Below are 17165 nucleotides of genomic sequence, written 5' to 3'. Positions count from 1 at the left end.
TAGGAATCGAAAAATTCTAAATGCTGTGGGGATGAAATGTAAAAGGCTAACCAGTGACTACCGGATTTAGATGCACGATCTACATTAGCTATAAAGCAACTTGGATATTTCTTGATCTCGATAGGGAGTCGATCACTTGCAAAAACTCCCAGAAATGCTTTTCGTGTCTTTGCATTCTGAGAGAGTGCTCTGTTTATTTCAAGGCTGTCCATTGCTTAATTAGCAAAATCGCATAGTACATGACGAGATTTTGTTATTTCAATCACGTTTTGAAATTCTGCATAGACTAGCACCGAGAGAGTCACAGAGAGAGCTTTAGCAAATTTAATTTCTACTCGCAAATTGCCTTGATGCTGTAAGTTAAAATGAGATCCATCACACATATCTGGAGTTAAATCGAAAGCATATAACACATGCCCTTTCACAAATTCTTCTCGAGATAAATAGATGCCTTTGTCGCGGTTAAATCCAGAAAATAAACTGTGGTAAGCACGCACATAATGATTAGATTCGAAATCAAGGTCCATTGGTTTACATGGAACGGGTTGTCCATCTACATAAATCGATATAAAGTTGACATGATGATGGGCAAACAGAAAAGGATTCATCGAATATTGTCCATTCATTGCAGCATTTTCTACACAAGTAATAATGACTCGCTTGGGCATCAATCCTAAAAATACATTATCTTGCATAAAAGACCAACTTCCCTTAGATACTGAATATGTTTTGCATAATACTCGATCTATAGGGTATTTAGCAGAACTTTTTTCCAACGCTTTTACATGTCCGAGAGAGACTCCAGGGTTTACTTTTACTTTTCTGATAAACAAAGAAGCATGATCCAAGATCACTTTATAATTGGCATCTTTCTCAGTAGAAACTAGACAGAAAGCAGATTTACTACGCACCATTTTAATTTTCACATCAACTAAATTTAACATGAGTCGATTTTGTTGAAAAATGTCACAATGCAATTGTCCTATCAAATCCACACTTTGACTGTTTTTTATAAGTTCACCGCGAGCTTTTAGTCCAGCATCCGCATCTTGAGCTAAGACATCTATTTTATTAGGTGAAGTGTCTTGGAAAAATCCTTCGCAGGTGAGTAAACTTTTCTTTGCATCTTCCCCATAATTCAATAATGTTTCGATGAAGGCTCTATAGGGATAGGTATTTGTCGCAGATGAAATGTTTCTTTCATTTAAACTTACATCTACTTGCGAAAAGAGAGAATGTAAAAATAAATTTACAGGGGCAACCGGTTCTTTGTCTGTTAGATTGGATCCGTCTGCCTTAACTACTTTAACTTTCACGTGTATATAAGAAGCAGCTAGATCAATGTAGTCTTCACCACTGCCAGAAATATTAAATTCGATAGGTCCTCCATCTCGTATATTTGCGAGAGGGTGATATTCCACAAACTGTCCTTTTTCTATAGCTGTTTGCGTAAGAGGAATGGTAAATAAATCTAATTCAGATTTGACGCAAACGGGAGAGTCTCGATGAATATACGAAGTCATACTTTTTTTTTAAGAGAAAATATCCTGTGCTTTCACCTTCTTTGATCGGTGAGAAATGGTACGCTTTTTCCTACGTTTCTGCTTTTTATTGACTCGTCCAGAACCAATCATGTTCTTCACTTTAGTAGCAGCTTTATCTGTTAATATATTTCCGGCTTCTTTCAGTCGACGCTTAGCAGCCTCTTTTACATCTTGTCCTTGTGATACATCATTTAACAAATTCAGTCCACTATGCCATACTTGTTTTCCAATTGCTTTGGCTCCTGATTTAATAAGAGGTACGGCAGCGCGAAAGAAGGATCTGAATAGACCCCCTAATCCGTATCCTCTCTGATAAAGATTACCTTGATAATAATTCAATCCATGTCCTGTTTGTTGTACATAATAATCTTCAAAAGATTTTTGACAACACTGATAAGGTACATACATTATGACAAGTATTTTTGACGGAAATGAAGTTTCACGTATGACCTTCCTCGTTCAAATGGCGTAAATGCTCCATATGCGTTCTTATATCGATTTCCAAAGTGTCTATCATTTTCCGATTCACAGGTAAATAATGAGGTCTATCAAATAGTGCACTCACCACTTCTCCATCGCTACCAGTTACTCTTACAATTCGAAGAAGAGGAGCTAAAACATCTCCTACGATTTGAGGTTCTACAATATCCGTATATATCATTAATACACGATAATGTGCACAGGGGTCGGCTGCAAAAGGACTTTCTACAACAGTTTCGGAACTATCATCTGTAGATGTAATTTCCATAGGTTCAAAACCTAACATTTGTGCTAACCCATCATGTAAAATCACTTTAGCGTTATTTGTCACTTTGATTTTCACTCGTTTTGTTACTGGGTTATAATTAAATATTATTTTGTTTTGATGTTCTTTAATATAAATAGCTTTTAAAATATCAGGTACTGTTTCATAACATCCTGGAGGTAATCTACGACCTAACATTTCACCATCTTTCTCTAAAACAAATCCAACTAAGTTATTGTCTGCATTCACATTGTGCCATGTGTGCGGATATAGCACCTCAACCAAGTACAAGAGAGGTAAAATTTTTTTTCTTTTTAATAGTGACTTGCAGATATAGTTATTTATTCAATGGTTCTCTTTCAGTTCAGTCATTGTTGTATAATGTGTGATTATTAGGAAAAAAAGTAGTGAGAGAGAGATTTTTAAACTAAACTAAAATTCTTTAAACGTAAAGAGTTAATACTAAATGATTTCTAAAATGATTTATGTAATTAAATTTTTTTTAGTGAGGGATGATTAAAAATGAGTAATTTTATAATGAGGAAAGCATGCATATTGAAAGCGGCTTTTTTATCTTTCACAGGTTTGCGACATATGTGGTAAAAGTTTTAGCAATAAAAGTCATTTAGTTCGTCATTCGAAAACACATGAGGGAAAAATCTTTCACTGTGAAGAATGTCAGGCTCAGTTTACGAGAGCAGATAGTTTACGAAGACACATACAAAATATTCATGTTAAAAAAAATACCTTTTCATGTGAAATATGCAACGACGTGTTTAGCAGAAAACATGATCTAATGAAACATGACCGTACTCAACATGGTACTGTTCAAAGTATTAAAAGGAAAAGTAATAACCCCCATCCATTAAACAAGCGTATGAAGCATGCAGCGTCGGCCATTAAATGTCTTCAGTTCTTTTACAATTATCGCCACAAAAGAAATTAATCAAGATCTAGAAATATTTTTAAATAATATCAAATTCAATATTATGTCGAAACTCGAGGAAGAAATCAATGAGAAAAAGGCTTTAAAATGGTACATTATAGTAACAGCACAGTTCTCTAGTATAGGACATGATGGGGACGAAGAGGTTATTAAATCACATTTTAGATCTACCTGCCTCACAAATTTAACAATAGAGAATATTGAAGAACAATTGAATGAGGCCTATAACAAGATAAAAAAATCGTTTGAAGAATTTTTACAAAATGGCTCGGGATGGACATTAGATAAAATTGAAAAATTAGAACTCTGCACAGCTCGATATCATCCCTTAGACGCTAGTAGTTATATACCTCTTCCCAAAGAACTTGCCATGAAAAAAGCCATTTTAAACATTCAAAATGAGGATCAAAAATGTTTAGTGTGGTGCTTACTTGCACACAAATATGATCTTTCTAGAGAAAATAAACCAGAACGAGTAAATCGTTATAAACCCTATGAACATGAAATAAAATTAGGAAATATTGAATGCCCTGTTCCTATTACAAAAATATCATCTATTGAAAAACTAAATAATCTTAGAATAAATGTATTTGGATATGAAGAAAAAGAACTCTTTCCCCTCTACATTTCAAACAGAAAAGAAACTGATTGTATTAATTTACTTTTAATCAGTGATGACAGTAAACAACATTCTTGCTTAATAAGAAATATGTCCCGGTTATTAGGTAACCTTACAAAACACAACCCAAGCATGTTCTATTGCATGAGATGCTTGCATAGATTCACCCGTGAAAACCTGTTAGAACATACAAAATACTGTCAACATCAAAACATACAGAGCATTAAAATGCCATCAGAAGAAGAAAAAATATTAGAATATACCAATTATCAATATGAAGAGTCTATTCCGTACATTATTTATGCTGATTTTGAAGCTTTAATTGAAAACATAGACACTTGTACACCTGATGTAGCTACTGCGTCTTTTACAGAAAAAATACATCATCATAAAGCTTGCGGATATGCTTACATAATTGTAAGACCTGATGGGAAAAGCGTTAAACCAGTAACAGTATATAGAGGTCCAAATGCAGTAGACCATTTTATACAAAATATTTTACGTGAAGAAGAGGAAATAGCCGAAAAATTATATAGTATTGTACCTCTTTCCATGACATCTCAAGATGAACAAAATTTTAAAAATGCAACTCATTGCTACTTATGCAAAAAAAATTTGAATAATGATCGTGTAAAAGATCACGATCATCTTACGGGAAAGTATAGAGGAGCTCTGCACAATAAGTGCAATTTGAAATTTAAACTTCAAAAGAAAATTCCTGTCGTATTTCATAATTTAAAACACTATGATGCACATTTAATCATGCAAGGCATCGGCAAAATTCAAAACAGGGAATTTCATGTTATACCTAATAATATGGAAAAATATATTTCTTTCAGTATTAAAAGAAAATGGAATAATCTAAGAATATCTTTAATTTTTATTGATAGTTTACAGTTTATGAACGCGTCTTTGGAAAAACTTGTATCTAACTTGCCTGAAGAAAAATTTAGGATTTTAAAAGAAAATTTTCCCAATGATCAAAACATAAAATTATTATTACGGAAGGGAATATATCCATATGAATACATCAACTCTTTTGATAAATTTAAAGATACTCAGTTACCATCCATAGAGAACTTTCGAAGTACTTTAACTGGTGAAAGTATATCTTCGGATGATTACATTCATGCTCAAACTGTTTGTGGCAAGCTTTTCATATTCAAAATTTAGGTGAATATCATGATTTATACGTAAAAAGTGATGTTTTACAATTAGCAGATGTGTTTGAAAATTTTAGACAGCTTTGTAAAACTTACTATAGTTTAGATTGTGCGCATTTGATGACTGCACCTGGATTAGTTTGGCAAGCCTGCTTAAAAATGACTGATCAAGCTTTGGAATTATTAACGGATGTTAATATGCATTTATTTATAGAGCAGGGCATTCGTGGAGGTGTGTCCACGATTACCCAGCGTAAGTCTGTAGCAAATAATAAATATCTGAAAAATTTTGATTCAACTAAAGAAAGTAAATATATCTTATACCTTGATGCAAACAATCTCTACGGGTGGGCTATGAGTCAACCCTTACCCTATGGAAGTTTTGAGTGGGTTGAACCTAATAAGAATGTCATAGAAAAGATTTTGACTTTATCAGAAGACAGTTTGGATGGATACATCTTGGAAGTAGACCTCGAATATCCCAAAGAACTTCATAATGCTCATAACGATTATCCCTTAGCTCCAGAAAAAATGAAAATAATAGCTAATCATCTTTCACCTTATGCAGTCAGTGTACTGAAAAATAATAAATTTATCTCGAATACTAAATTAGTTCCTAATTTAAATCCTAAATTTAATTATGTCATCTATCATAAAAATTTACAGTTATATCTCTCTTTAGGTATGAAATTAATGCATGTTCACAAAATTATAAAATTTAAACAAAAAGCTTGGTTACAACCTTATATACAGTTTAATACAGATCAACGTAAAAATGCACAGACAGGATATGAGAAAGATTTTTTTAAACTAATGAACAATAGTGTGTACGGTAAAACTATGGAAAACGTGAGGAAACATGTTGATGTCCAATTAGTCAATACAGAAAAAAAAGCGAAAAAATTGGTAGCTGCACCAACCTTTCATAATTTCAGAATTTTTGATAATGATTTGGTTGGAGTACAAAGGTTGAAAAACTGTGTTAGTTTAAACAGGCCCATATATGTAGGATTTGTCATACTAGAACTTAGTAAATATCATATGTACAATTTTCATTACAATCATATCAAAAAACAATATGGAGAAAGAGCTAAGCTACTTTTTACTGACACAGACTCTCTCACGTACGAAATTTTAACAGAAGATGTATATCGAGATATGAGTTTTCATATGCATCTGTACGATATGTCAGATTATCCGAAGACTCATGCTTTATACAATATCAATAATAAAAAGAAAATTGGATGCTTCAAAGATGAAATGAATTCCGAACCAATACTGGAGTTTATAGGACTGAGGGCGAAAATGTACTCTCTACTGTTGGATGAAAGTGAGAAGAAAACCGCGAAAGGAGTTAAACGAAGTGTTATTAAAAGGAAACTTAAACATAAAAATTATAGAGATTGTTTAGAGAAATCTATCTTCACCAGAGAATTACAATATAATATTCAGAGTAAGAACCATCATCTTTTTACCATGGCTATAAATAAAATCGCACTTTCAGCTTTTGATGATAAAAGATATATTTTAAAGGATGGAGTGCACTCCTTAGCCTGTGGGCATATCAATATAAATAATGTTTAATGGAAAACAAAATGGATTATTTTTAAAGTGGTCAATGACTTCACAGTGGAGTTATGGGAAGGGGCTGGCACCTGGGTATTCAAAAAAACCCCATGACTGTGAAACTGTGAAGAGAGACCCTCAGGTGTCAGAAAGCTGAGGCTTTCGATAAAAGCCCATGTGTGTGTGTGTGTGTGTGAAATTTTAATGAGTATTATGTTATTCTTTCCAATATTTTAACAGTTATTTCTTTCCAGAAAAGTAGATATTTTGTTTCAGGGTTCAATCCTATATTTTGAATCATAGAACATAAAAAAAAAAAAAAAAAAAAAAAAAAAAAAAAAAAAAAAACTTCTAAAATAGATTATTTTCTTTTTTCATCCCTAGAGGACGCCATAAGCAATTCCTAAATACATTATTTTCTTTTTTCGTCCCTAGAGGACGCCATGACTCCGTTGCCAAATTAAAAAAACTAACTTTAAATGAAAAGCAGGAGGTCTACAACTCAATCAGCAGTCTACCAACACCTCAACTCCACTCGTGACCACGCCTCCTAGTGTGATGACGTTGCCTTTGGCCCCGCCCTCTGTGATGTCATTGACCACGCCCCCTGACCCACCTGTCGCAGAACGCCCATTTTCTATCTACTTCCGTGCTTCTCGCACGTTACTTCAACAGCGTTTTGTATGGCCTGGTATGTAGAAGGATATCGCTGCATGGGCGAGGTCATGTACAGACTGTCAAATATCAAAAATTCACAGGCACACTCGAACTCCATGTCAATGCTTTGAGTTACCATCTGCTCGCCTTAGCCAAGTACATATCAATTTGATTGGACCCTTACCCCTATCACTAGGTTATACATATCTTCTTACGTGTGTCGACAGATACACACGTTGGCCAGAGGCTATCCCTATTGTAGATATGTTCGCCGACACTGTGGCGAAAACCTTTTTTTCTGTATGGATTTCACGGTTTGGAGTACCCGAGTACGTTACCACGGACCAAGGACGGCAGTTCGAATCTCAATTATTTACTGCATTAACAAAATTCTTGGGAACTAAAAGGATCCGTACATCACCGTACCACCTGAATTACAATGGACTTGTCGAGAGGTTCCATCGCTCTCTTAAACAGGCCATTAGATTCCATACTGCTATTCACTGGGTTGATGTCCTTCCTATTGTGTTGTTAGGACTCAGAACGGCTATCAAAGAGGACCTGAGTTCTTCAAGTGCTGAAATGGTTTATGGTACCAATTTACGTTTACCGGGAGATTTTATAAATCCCGCAAAAAACTCACCCGATGTCCAGCCCCACGCGTTTCTCAAACAATTGGTGAAACCATGGCTGCATTATACCCTAAGCTCACAAGCATACATTCTTCAAGACCTGTGTTTGTTCCTAAAGAACTCGCTACATCCTCACATGTGTTCTTACGGTGTGATGCATCAAAAAAGTCCTTGGAGCCTACCTATACAGGCCCACACCTAGTTCTAAGTCGTACATCCAAGAACTATCGGATACTAATCGGCGACAAAGAGACAGTGGTGAGCCTTGATTGTCTCAAACCAGCCTTTATCTTAGCACCACAAACTGTCGAGACTGGTACGTCAGTCCCACCTCCTTCGAAGGCACCTTCATCGATTGGGTCTACACCAACATGTACTACATCAGTTCCTGTGCCTGGATCCCAGAAAACAAGTGCTCCTCAACATACACGTTCCGGACGTAGAGTCCGATTTAACCCACGGTACCTTTAATTCGTTGCCACTGGAGGGGGGAGTAGTGTGGCGACTCTGTAAACATGTGTTGTACTCGCCAACCGCGCGCCATTATCACTAACTGTAACCGAAGGTGATTTCGGCGGCACACAGTCACGTCTCGTCGTCGGTGCGGTTGGTCGCTCGCTTTCCTCCAACGTGATTGTCTGAGACCTCTCGAGACCAAACTGGAATTAGGATTTCATTCAAAAACAGAGAAATTCATGATCCAAATGGAATTTAAAGTTTGGATTTAATCAGGCACTCGCATTAAATAACAATACTTAAATCTGCAGAAGATATAAAAGTTTTAAAACATGCATTGTAAGATAGCAATCAAAGAAATCCTTTTCCTAAAATAAAAGTATGTGTCGTATAATCCAAATAGCAACAAACTTCTAGCAATGTTGTGCTGAAACAGCATAAGAAAGGCACCACCTAAGCTCTCTTTTTACATTCAACAATAAGTTGAAATGCATTAACATGATGCTATACTAACATATTCCAAGTAAATAACTATTCTCTTTACAAGAGATTACTCAATACTAGTAAGTCCCAATTTTCTAACATGGTAGTCTTCAAGTTAGGAGTCTCAAGGTTGCTGAGAAAAACTGCATAACAATAGTCCAAATACATTACAAAATAAAAATTCCTAAGAATTTGAGTTTGCAGTATGGCCTGAGCAAATAAAATGGAGTCGTGATTCTAAAAAGTTTGAGAACCACTGCTCGAACGAATATACAAATGATACAACTTTAATTTCAACATTGAAAAGAGAGCAATTCAAAGATACAGAGATACTGGCAATAATCATGGTGCATTGAGCTGTCTGAAATTTAACAATGACTGATATTACATTTTATGGTGTATAAGAAACAGCCCAGATAGATTAGATTGACAATTCTTTACTTTCTTCCCCTTTCTAGCCACTGTGAAAAGTTGAAATTTTTGCTTAGATGATGCAAAAGGTTTGAAATAGCTACGTGTTGTGCTAAGACTGAAACTATACCCCCTGCACCACACAACGATGTGAATAATCATCAATTGAAAACAATCTTAAACCTGTCTGCTGTATCATAATTAGTCACAGCTTCTTCTTCAACCACAAAAAATAAATACTGAACCATACTTAAGCATTTCAATTTTCTTTGTAAAAGTGAATATATATATATATGTCTTTTGCTAAGTAAAAAGGTACCAATGTAAGCTTCTCTCAGCAATTAATTTGTAAATCAAAAACGTTTGACACTAGAACTCATTTAAACTTAACAATTCATTTCAATTTTTTCACTTAAAAGTTCTTGCTTTGTTTAACATATTGCCAAACCAATAGACTTCCCATTCTACTTACTCTGACTAGCAGTACATTAAAATCATTCATCAAAAACTAAAAGTATTTCATTATAGCAAAGTATTCCAATTAAAGTAATTTAATGTTCTATAAACCTAATATTTCATTAGTAGGTTCTCTGTTTCTTACAATTTATGTAACTGGAATACATGATAATGACTGTTATTTTCATTAAAACTTAACTAACTTTATATTAAATGGCCCTGAATAATTAAAATTTATTTTGGATTAGTAAAGATATGAATAAATTAGAGGTTTTAAAATTTAGCTAAGTGTTACAAAATACTCCGAGAAAGCGTGTATGTGTATGATTTCAGCACTCATATCTGCATTCCAGTCTTCAACGAATAATTTTAATATTGCAAAAGATTAATTCCTGTCTGCTTGTTGTCTTTGCTAATTAAAAAACAAACTTATTATGAATTACCACTTCCTAACTTCACTCTTTGGGTGTAATGCCATGATGGATGTCAATAGATCATGATACAGTATAGCAACAAAAATGAAAATGTTGATGCAAAACTGAAGACAAGGACAGAGCACTGAGGTACGTTAGGTTATTTGAATATGAAAAAGCACAAGAATGGCTATTTGCCTGAGAAGAGAGATGCCTTCATGGAGGACTAAGGGAAACTGGCTTATACTCACATTACATGGGAGAAAACCTTGAAAACCAACCAACCATGCAACCAATCTGTTCGCCTGGTATTCAATCATGGATAAACTCTCAGAGTCAATGGTCCTAACCACTCAGCCACTGGTAGGAAGAGCCACTGAGGTAGAAAGGTACTCGGAAAATGTCAAAAGAATGATCAACAACTGATTCAACTAATCTAGAAAACTAACTATCTGTACATCAATATGATTGAGGAGGGGGAAATTCAGCCAACATTTAGATGAAGGGATGATGCCTTGGACATTTCCAATGTAAAATAGTTGAAGCTAATTTTATAACATAAAATTAAGTAAAAGAAATTAAAACATATTTGTTGTAATTATGACAAACTTCTACAGATCCATCATAATTCACTTCAGTTCATAGAGATCTTATCAATATAATTTGAATCATTTTCCAATAAAACATCAAGTAATGCTTTGTTCTTTTCCCTCTCACAAACAAACCAACAAACAAACACACACACAGAGAGAGAGAGAGAGAGAGAGAGAGGGAGGAAAAAAAAAAGATAGAGAGAGAGAGAGAGAGGGAGGGAAAAAAAAAGATAGAGAGAGAGAGAGAGAGAGAGAAACCCCAAAGAATTTTTTTCCTCTGAGGCCAAACCCATGCTGGAGGGGAAGCACTTTTACAGGACTGGCAATCAGCATGATATATATATATATATATTCCCACACATTAAAACACAGTATGCATCACAGCATATCTTATTTTAGTATAACCTAAAAACACTTTTTCACCAGGCATGCAATTAGAAAAGAAGAAGACAATATTTATACTTATCTAAATATACATGACATAAGCATTAAATGTTATACTTTTATTAACACATAACTAGTCAGAATAAAAAAATCTTTTATTCACAAAGAAACATTGTACTTTGTAGAGTGAGAAATTTAATGAAAAATCTTATTAAAAGCTATTTTTTTTTTTTCAAGAACACGTCATGCTATAACATAAATACAAATTTATTAATATTTTATTTTAAAGCTCGCAGACATATTACGGAAATGATTTTAAAATTTCTCTCTATTACATTTTTAAGGAAAGAATCAGATTAAAGAGTTATATTCACTGTACATAAGGCAAGTTATTAGATTTGATTTATTTTCAGCATAACATATTTTCTTCTAAGTATTGGCACACAGAAGAATTAACATCAAAATACAAAACGCTTTTAACATACACAGGATCATGCAATATCTTTACACTCTTTTACAGCCATAACACATAACAACACCTTTTAAATGCAATGGAATGGAATGAAATAAAATTCAAGAAATTTTTCTTTTACAAAAAAAAATTTATTTAAAGTGCTGTGTTTGGAGAGATATATGTAAACATTTGTATAAAGATTCCTGGTCCATTCTTCATGGAATTTACTGCTGGTTCTCCACTGGAGTTTGTTATCCAAACCTTATACTTTGTATCAGTTGAAATACCGCTGAAAATAATTAAAAAAAAAAAATTTAACTTGGAAAATTATATAAATCAAATCACAGTTAAAATTTGAAATAAAGAAAAGAATAGAATATTAATGATTATTCAAAATTCAAGATAAGAGATTTTACAGAAATACCACTTCTTACATTAAGAATGCTTTTGTGTATGAACTTGAATTTTTTTTTTTTTTTTTTTTTTTACATAAAAGTGTATGTGGTTTTATAATAAATCTTTTTCACAAAAAATCTCATAGCTTTGCTTTTTTACATTTCTTTAGGGAATCAGCATTCACACTATGGTGTAAAGATCACAATAGCCATAGATATAAGGTGTAAAAGTCATAAAAGTCATTAGCTTCATTGATAGTTGTCACAAGGTCTGAGCAGTAGCCAAGTAGGAAAGGTAAATTTGCACATACATAAATATAAATTTTTAGCTTGCTTTCTTTGTTGTAACTGGTCAGATTTTACATTACTTTGGCACAAAGATGAAAAGTTAGAACATCTGAACAAAATCCTTACAGTAATTAAGACACAATAACACACCGAATAAATACTGATTCAGAAGTCATACAACAAAAATCAGCGTTAATTCACAAAATTTTCACAGGACTAGTTTCGATGGTTTTACCGAACCATCATCTTCAGCTGCAAAACCGCAAATGAACAAGATAGGAAATAATGTTTAGATAAGATAAGAAAGCCTGGACAAGAATAAGCAAGTGGCGCCATCTGTTGGCGAAACCAGAACTAAAACATAATTTCTCTAAAAGCCGAAGGCAAATTTGGATTGGAATTAGGATCGTTAACTAGAACAGAAAGATTTTTATGAATGTGAAATGCTTCTAGAAAATCCAGTTCTCCAATGGAAGATGTTTTTTGAATAATTTTGGCAGCAGAAAAATTGAAAGTGTGATTTTCGGACCAACAATGTTGAGCAACAGAAGACTTCTGTGTTTCCTTTTTTCTAACATATGCCTCATGTTCTTTGACGTGAAATTTTAAGGCTCTCTTAGTTTGGCCAATGTAAATTAAACCGCACTGGCAAGGAATCCTATAAATACCCCAGGAATTCATATCCGGAATGGGGTCCTTGAGTATAGAAGTTGGAATTTTATTGATGGGAGAGTAAACAACCCGAAAGTTAAATTTCTGCAAAATATGTGCAACTTTATAGCTAATTGATGGAAAGAAGGGAATGACAACAGAATTTTTATAATCTCCTAAAATAAGAGTGTGGCTTTTAGTGTGTTGAGATGAGAATTTTTTAACTGCTTGATTAATAATGTTGGGTGAAAAACCCCTGTCAATAGCTATTGCTTTTAAATAATTTAGTTCTTCATCAAGGGCTAGTTTGGAGGAGCAAACTTAAAGAGCACGGAAAACATAGGAATAAAATGAAGCTAACTTTTGTTTAGTCGGATGACATGATTTAAAGTGTGGTGGAAGGCAAACCGATGAAGGTTTACGGTAAACTGTAGTACTGAAGTTGGATGTGTTACGTGTGACCAGAATGTCGAGAAACGGAAGAGAATTGCAAGTCTCAAGTTCAAAAGTGAACTGAATAGCAGGATCAATAGAATTCATTGTTGAAAGAACTCTATTTAAATCATCTTTATTACCTTCAAACAGGGTAAAAGTATCGTCTACGTAGCGGACATGCCGGGAAGTTTAAAGTTTCAAACAATTTTGATTCATAATAATGCATGTAGATATCAGCCAGGATGGGACTGAGGGGGCTTCCCATGGCTAATCCCTCAGTTTGCTTGTAATATTTATTTTGGAAAACAAAATGTGTTTGTTTCAAACAGAGTTGAGTGAGAGAAATTAGCTCATCAATTTCGATGCAAGAGAAATGAAATTCGCGAAGTCTGGTTTCTAGACATCTTAATGCACTGGGACATTGGTGAATAATGATTTTACATCAAAAGAAACCATGAGTAAATTACGAGGAGAAATGTTTTTAACCTTTTTTACAAACTCTATTGAATTTTTTATGGTGTAAATGTTATTGTCTAATAGAGTGGAAAATCTAGAAACTAAATATTTAGCTAATGGATACGAGACAGTACCTAAATTTGATACAATAGGGCGGAAAGGAATACCACTTTTATGAATTTTGGGAAGAGCATATAATCTGGCACAATTCGCAACAGATGGGATAAGCGAATGTTTTAAGTTGCTTGAAATGATTTGCGAAGATTTGATCGCAGTTTTTATTTTGGATAAGTCCGAAGGTGAAGGATCTTTAGGGATCGGATTAAATGGTCCTTGGTTTAAGAGTTTAGTGACACCATCGATGTAAGTGTTCTTATCCATGACGACTATCTGGCCACCTTTGTCGGCCTTTGAAATGACAATATCCGGGTTAGAATGAATCTCGCGCATTGTAGCTCTTTCTCTCGCAGTTAGATTTGGTTTCAAAGATTTATTATTGAATTTCACATTATGAGCGATAAGATGCCTAATCATTTCTTTCTGTGAATCTGAAACTTTACTGAGCTTGAAAGCTTTTTCGATAGGAGCCAAAATCTTTGGAATCGAGGGTTTACAGGTTTGTGAGAAGTTAAAATTATATTTTAGAATTCTCTCTTGTTCTTCTGAAAGACTAACATTAGAAATATTAACTATTGGCTTGATGTTTACAATGGGAAGATTTTTTGAACTACTTGAACTGGAAGACTGTAAAAGAAGTTTTTCGAATTTAACTGCAAGGGTGTTTTTATGACGGTTAACTGCATTCTCCGTTCTAGACCAAGACTTTTGTTCAAGGGCAGTGAATTTTGGATATGTTTTAGCGAGTTCCAGATGAAGCTTATAGAGTTCATGTTCAATTTTGGACAATTGTTGACGTGTATCCCTTATCACGGACCGAAGTAAGGCAAGTTTGCAATTTAACAGAATTCTTGACACGCAACTCGAAGGTTTTTGATTAGATTTGATTTGAATAAAATTGGGGATCAATTTTTTACATTTACATTTAAGTAAAAAGTCAAGATGATTCAGGAATTTTTGCCGTTTCAGGCGTAATTTAGTGAAACGATTAACGGATGAAGGCATGATAAACAATGCAGAAAATCAAACTAAATTAACTGAGCAATAATAAAGTACACACAAAATACACAGCTGAAGATGATGGTTCGGTAAAACCATCGAAACTAGTCCTGTGAAAATTTTGTGAATTAACGCTGATTTTTGTTGTTTGACTTCTGAATCAGTATTTATTCGGCGTGTTATTGTGTCTTAATTATAGAAGCCCCAAACAGGCTTACATTTTGCTTTCTTTTTTGCACGTGGTGTGGCCGCCATTTTGTGATTGTAGGAGTTTCGGTGAGTACATTTTTGCAATTTTCAAGTTATGTTTATGTTTTGTACATTTGGATATTGTGCTTTGCTTGTCTGATTTCATGCATTTTGCTTACAAACATTTTGTTTTCTATTCATTTCAGTGAGGGATTTTTCTGCTATTTTGTGTGTACTTTATTATTGCTCAGTTAATTTAGTTTGATTTTCTGCATTGTTTATCATGCCTTCATCCGTTAATCGTTTCACTAAATTACGCCTGAAACGGCAAAAATTCCTGAATCATCTTGACTTTTTACTTAAATGTAAATGTAAAAAATTGATCCCCAATTTTATTCAAATCAAATCTAATCAAAAACCTTCGAGTCGCGTGTCAAGAATTCTGTTAAATTGCAAACTTGCCTTACTTCGGTCCGTGATAAGGGATACACGTCAACAATTGTCCAAAATTGAACATGAACTCTATAAGCTTCATCTGGAACTCGCTAAAACATATCCAAAATTCACTGCCCTTGAACAAAAGTCTTGGTCTAGAACGGAGAATGCAGTTAACCGTCATAAAAACACCCTTGCAGTTAAATTCGAAAAACTTCTTTTACAGTCTTCCAGTTCAAGTAGTTCAAAAAATCTTCCCATTGTAAACATCAAGCCAATAGTTAATATTTCTAATGTTAGTCTTTCAGAAGAACAAGAGAGAATTCTAAAATATAATTTTAACTTCTCACAAACCTGTAAACCCTCGATTCCAAAGATTTTGGCTCCTATCGAAAAAGCTTTCAAGTTCAGTAAAGTTTCAGATTCACAGAAAGAAATGATTAGGCATCTTATCGCTCATAATGTGAAATTCAATAATAAATCTTTGAAACCAAATCTAACTGCGAGAGAAAGAGCTACAATGCGCGAGATTCATTCTAACCCGGATATTGTCATTTCAAAGGCCGACAAAGGTGGCCAGATAGTCGTCATGGATAAGAACACTTACATCGATGGTGTCACTAAACTCTTAAACCAAGGACCATTTAATCCGATCCCTAAAGATCCTTCACCTTCGGACTTATCCAAAATAAAAACTGCGATCAAATCTTCGCAAATCATTTCAAGCAACTTAAAACATTCGCTTATCCCATCTGTTGGGAATTGTGCCAGATTATATGCTCTTCCCAAAATTCATAAAAGTGGTATTCCTTTCCGCCCTATTGTATCAAATTTAGGTACTGCCTCGTATCCATTAGCTAAATATTTAGTTTCTAGATTTTCCACTCTATTAGACAATAACATTTACACCATAAAAAATTCAATAGAGTTTGTAAAAAAGGTTAAAAACATTTCTCCTCGTAATTTACTCATGGTTTCTTTTGATGTAAAATCATTATTCACCAATGTCCCAGTGCATTAAGATGTCTAGAAACCAGACTTCGCGAATTTCATTTCTCTTGCATCGAAACTGATGAGCTAATTTCTCTCACTCAACTCTGTTTGAAACAAACACATTTTGTTTTCCAAAATAAATATTACAAGCAAACTGAGGGATTAGCCATGGGAAGCCCCCTCAGTCCCATCCTGGCTGATATCTACATGCATTATTATGAATCAAAATTGTTTGAAACTTTAAACTTCCCGGCATGTCCGCTACGTAGACGATACTTTTACCCTGTTTGAAGGTAATAAAGATGATTTAAATAGAGTTCTTTCAACAATGAATTCTATTGATCCTGCTATTCAGTTCACTTTTGAACTTGAGACTTGCAATTCTCTTCCGTTTCTCGACATTCTGGTCACACGTAACACATCCAACTTCAGTACTACAGTTTACCGTAAACCTTCATCGGTTTGCCTTCCACCACACTTTAAATCATGTCATCCGACTAAACAAAAGTTAGCTTCATTTTATTCCTATGTTTTCCGTGCTCTTTAAGTTTGCTCCTCCAAACTAGCCCTTGATGAAGAACTAAATTATTTAAAAGCAATAGCTATTGACAGGGGTTTTTCACCCAACATTATTAATCAAGCAGTTAAAAAATTCTCATCTCAACACACTAAAAGCCACACTCTT

At 34.1% G+C, this 17165-nt stretch overlaps 2 protein-coding genes across 2 annotated transcripts in view; both read right to left on the bottom strand.

Annotated features, from left to right (window-relative positions):
• Positions 1-215: 215 nt before the first annotated feature.
• On the bottom strand, positions 216-1523 carry LOC118182912 (uncharacterized protein F54H12.2-like). The gene is made up of 2 exons (XM_035352298.2): positions 971-1523; positions 216-883 (listed from the first exon to the last, which is right to left on the bottom strand). Exons 1-2 carry the CDS (start codon positions 1521-1523, stop codon positions 216-218), a joined length of 1221 nt encoding a protein of 406 aa, XP_035208189.2.
• Positions 1524-11205: 9682 nt separating this feature from the next.
• LOC118182862 (stress-associated endoplasmic reticulum protein 2) overlaps positions 11206-17165 on the bottom strand; it is a 34832-nt gene continuing 28872 nt past the window's right edge. The window contains exon 3 of the mRNA XM_035352253.2: positions 11206-11811. Within this exon, the coding sequence (XP_035208144.1) occupies positions 11774-11811 (38 nt within the window). The 3' untranslated portion in view covers positions 11206-11773. The remainder of the gene's footprint in view (positions 11812-17165) is intronic.

Source organism: Stegodyphus dumicola, chromosome 3 (genome assembly GCF_044657685.1).
Source record: "Stegodyphus dumicola isolate Sdum_Otavi_A_Nest chromosome 3, ASM4465768v1".
Taxonomy (NCBI): Eukaryota; Metazoa; Arthropoda; class Arachnida; order Araneae; family Eresidae; genus Stegodyphus; species Stegodyphus dumicola.
The sequence above is the reverse complement of the archived record's forward strand: the minus strand, read 5'-3'. Positions and strand labels throughout refer to the sequence as shown.

Coding starts and splice junctions, on each gene's coding strand:
- LOC118182912 (XM_035352298.2), bottom strand. CDS start 1,523: ATGACTTCGTATATTCATCGAGACTCTCCCGTTTGCGTCAAATCTGAA. Junction 884..970: donor TTTGATAGGACAATTGCATT/GTGACATTTTTC, acceptor CTTTCTGTCTAG/TTTCTACTGAGAAAGATGCC.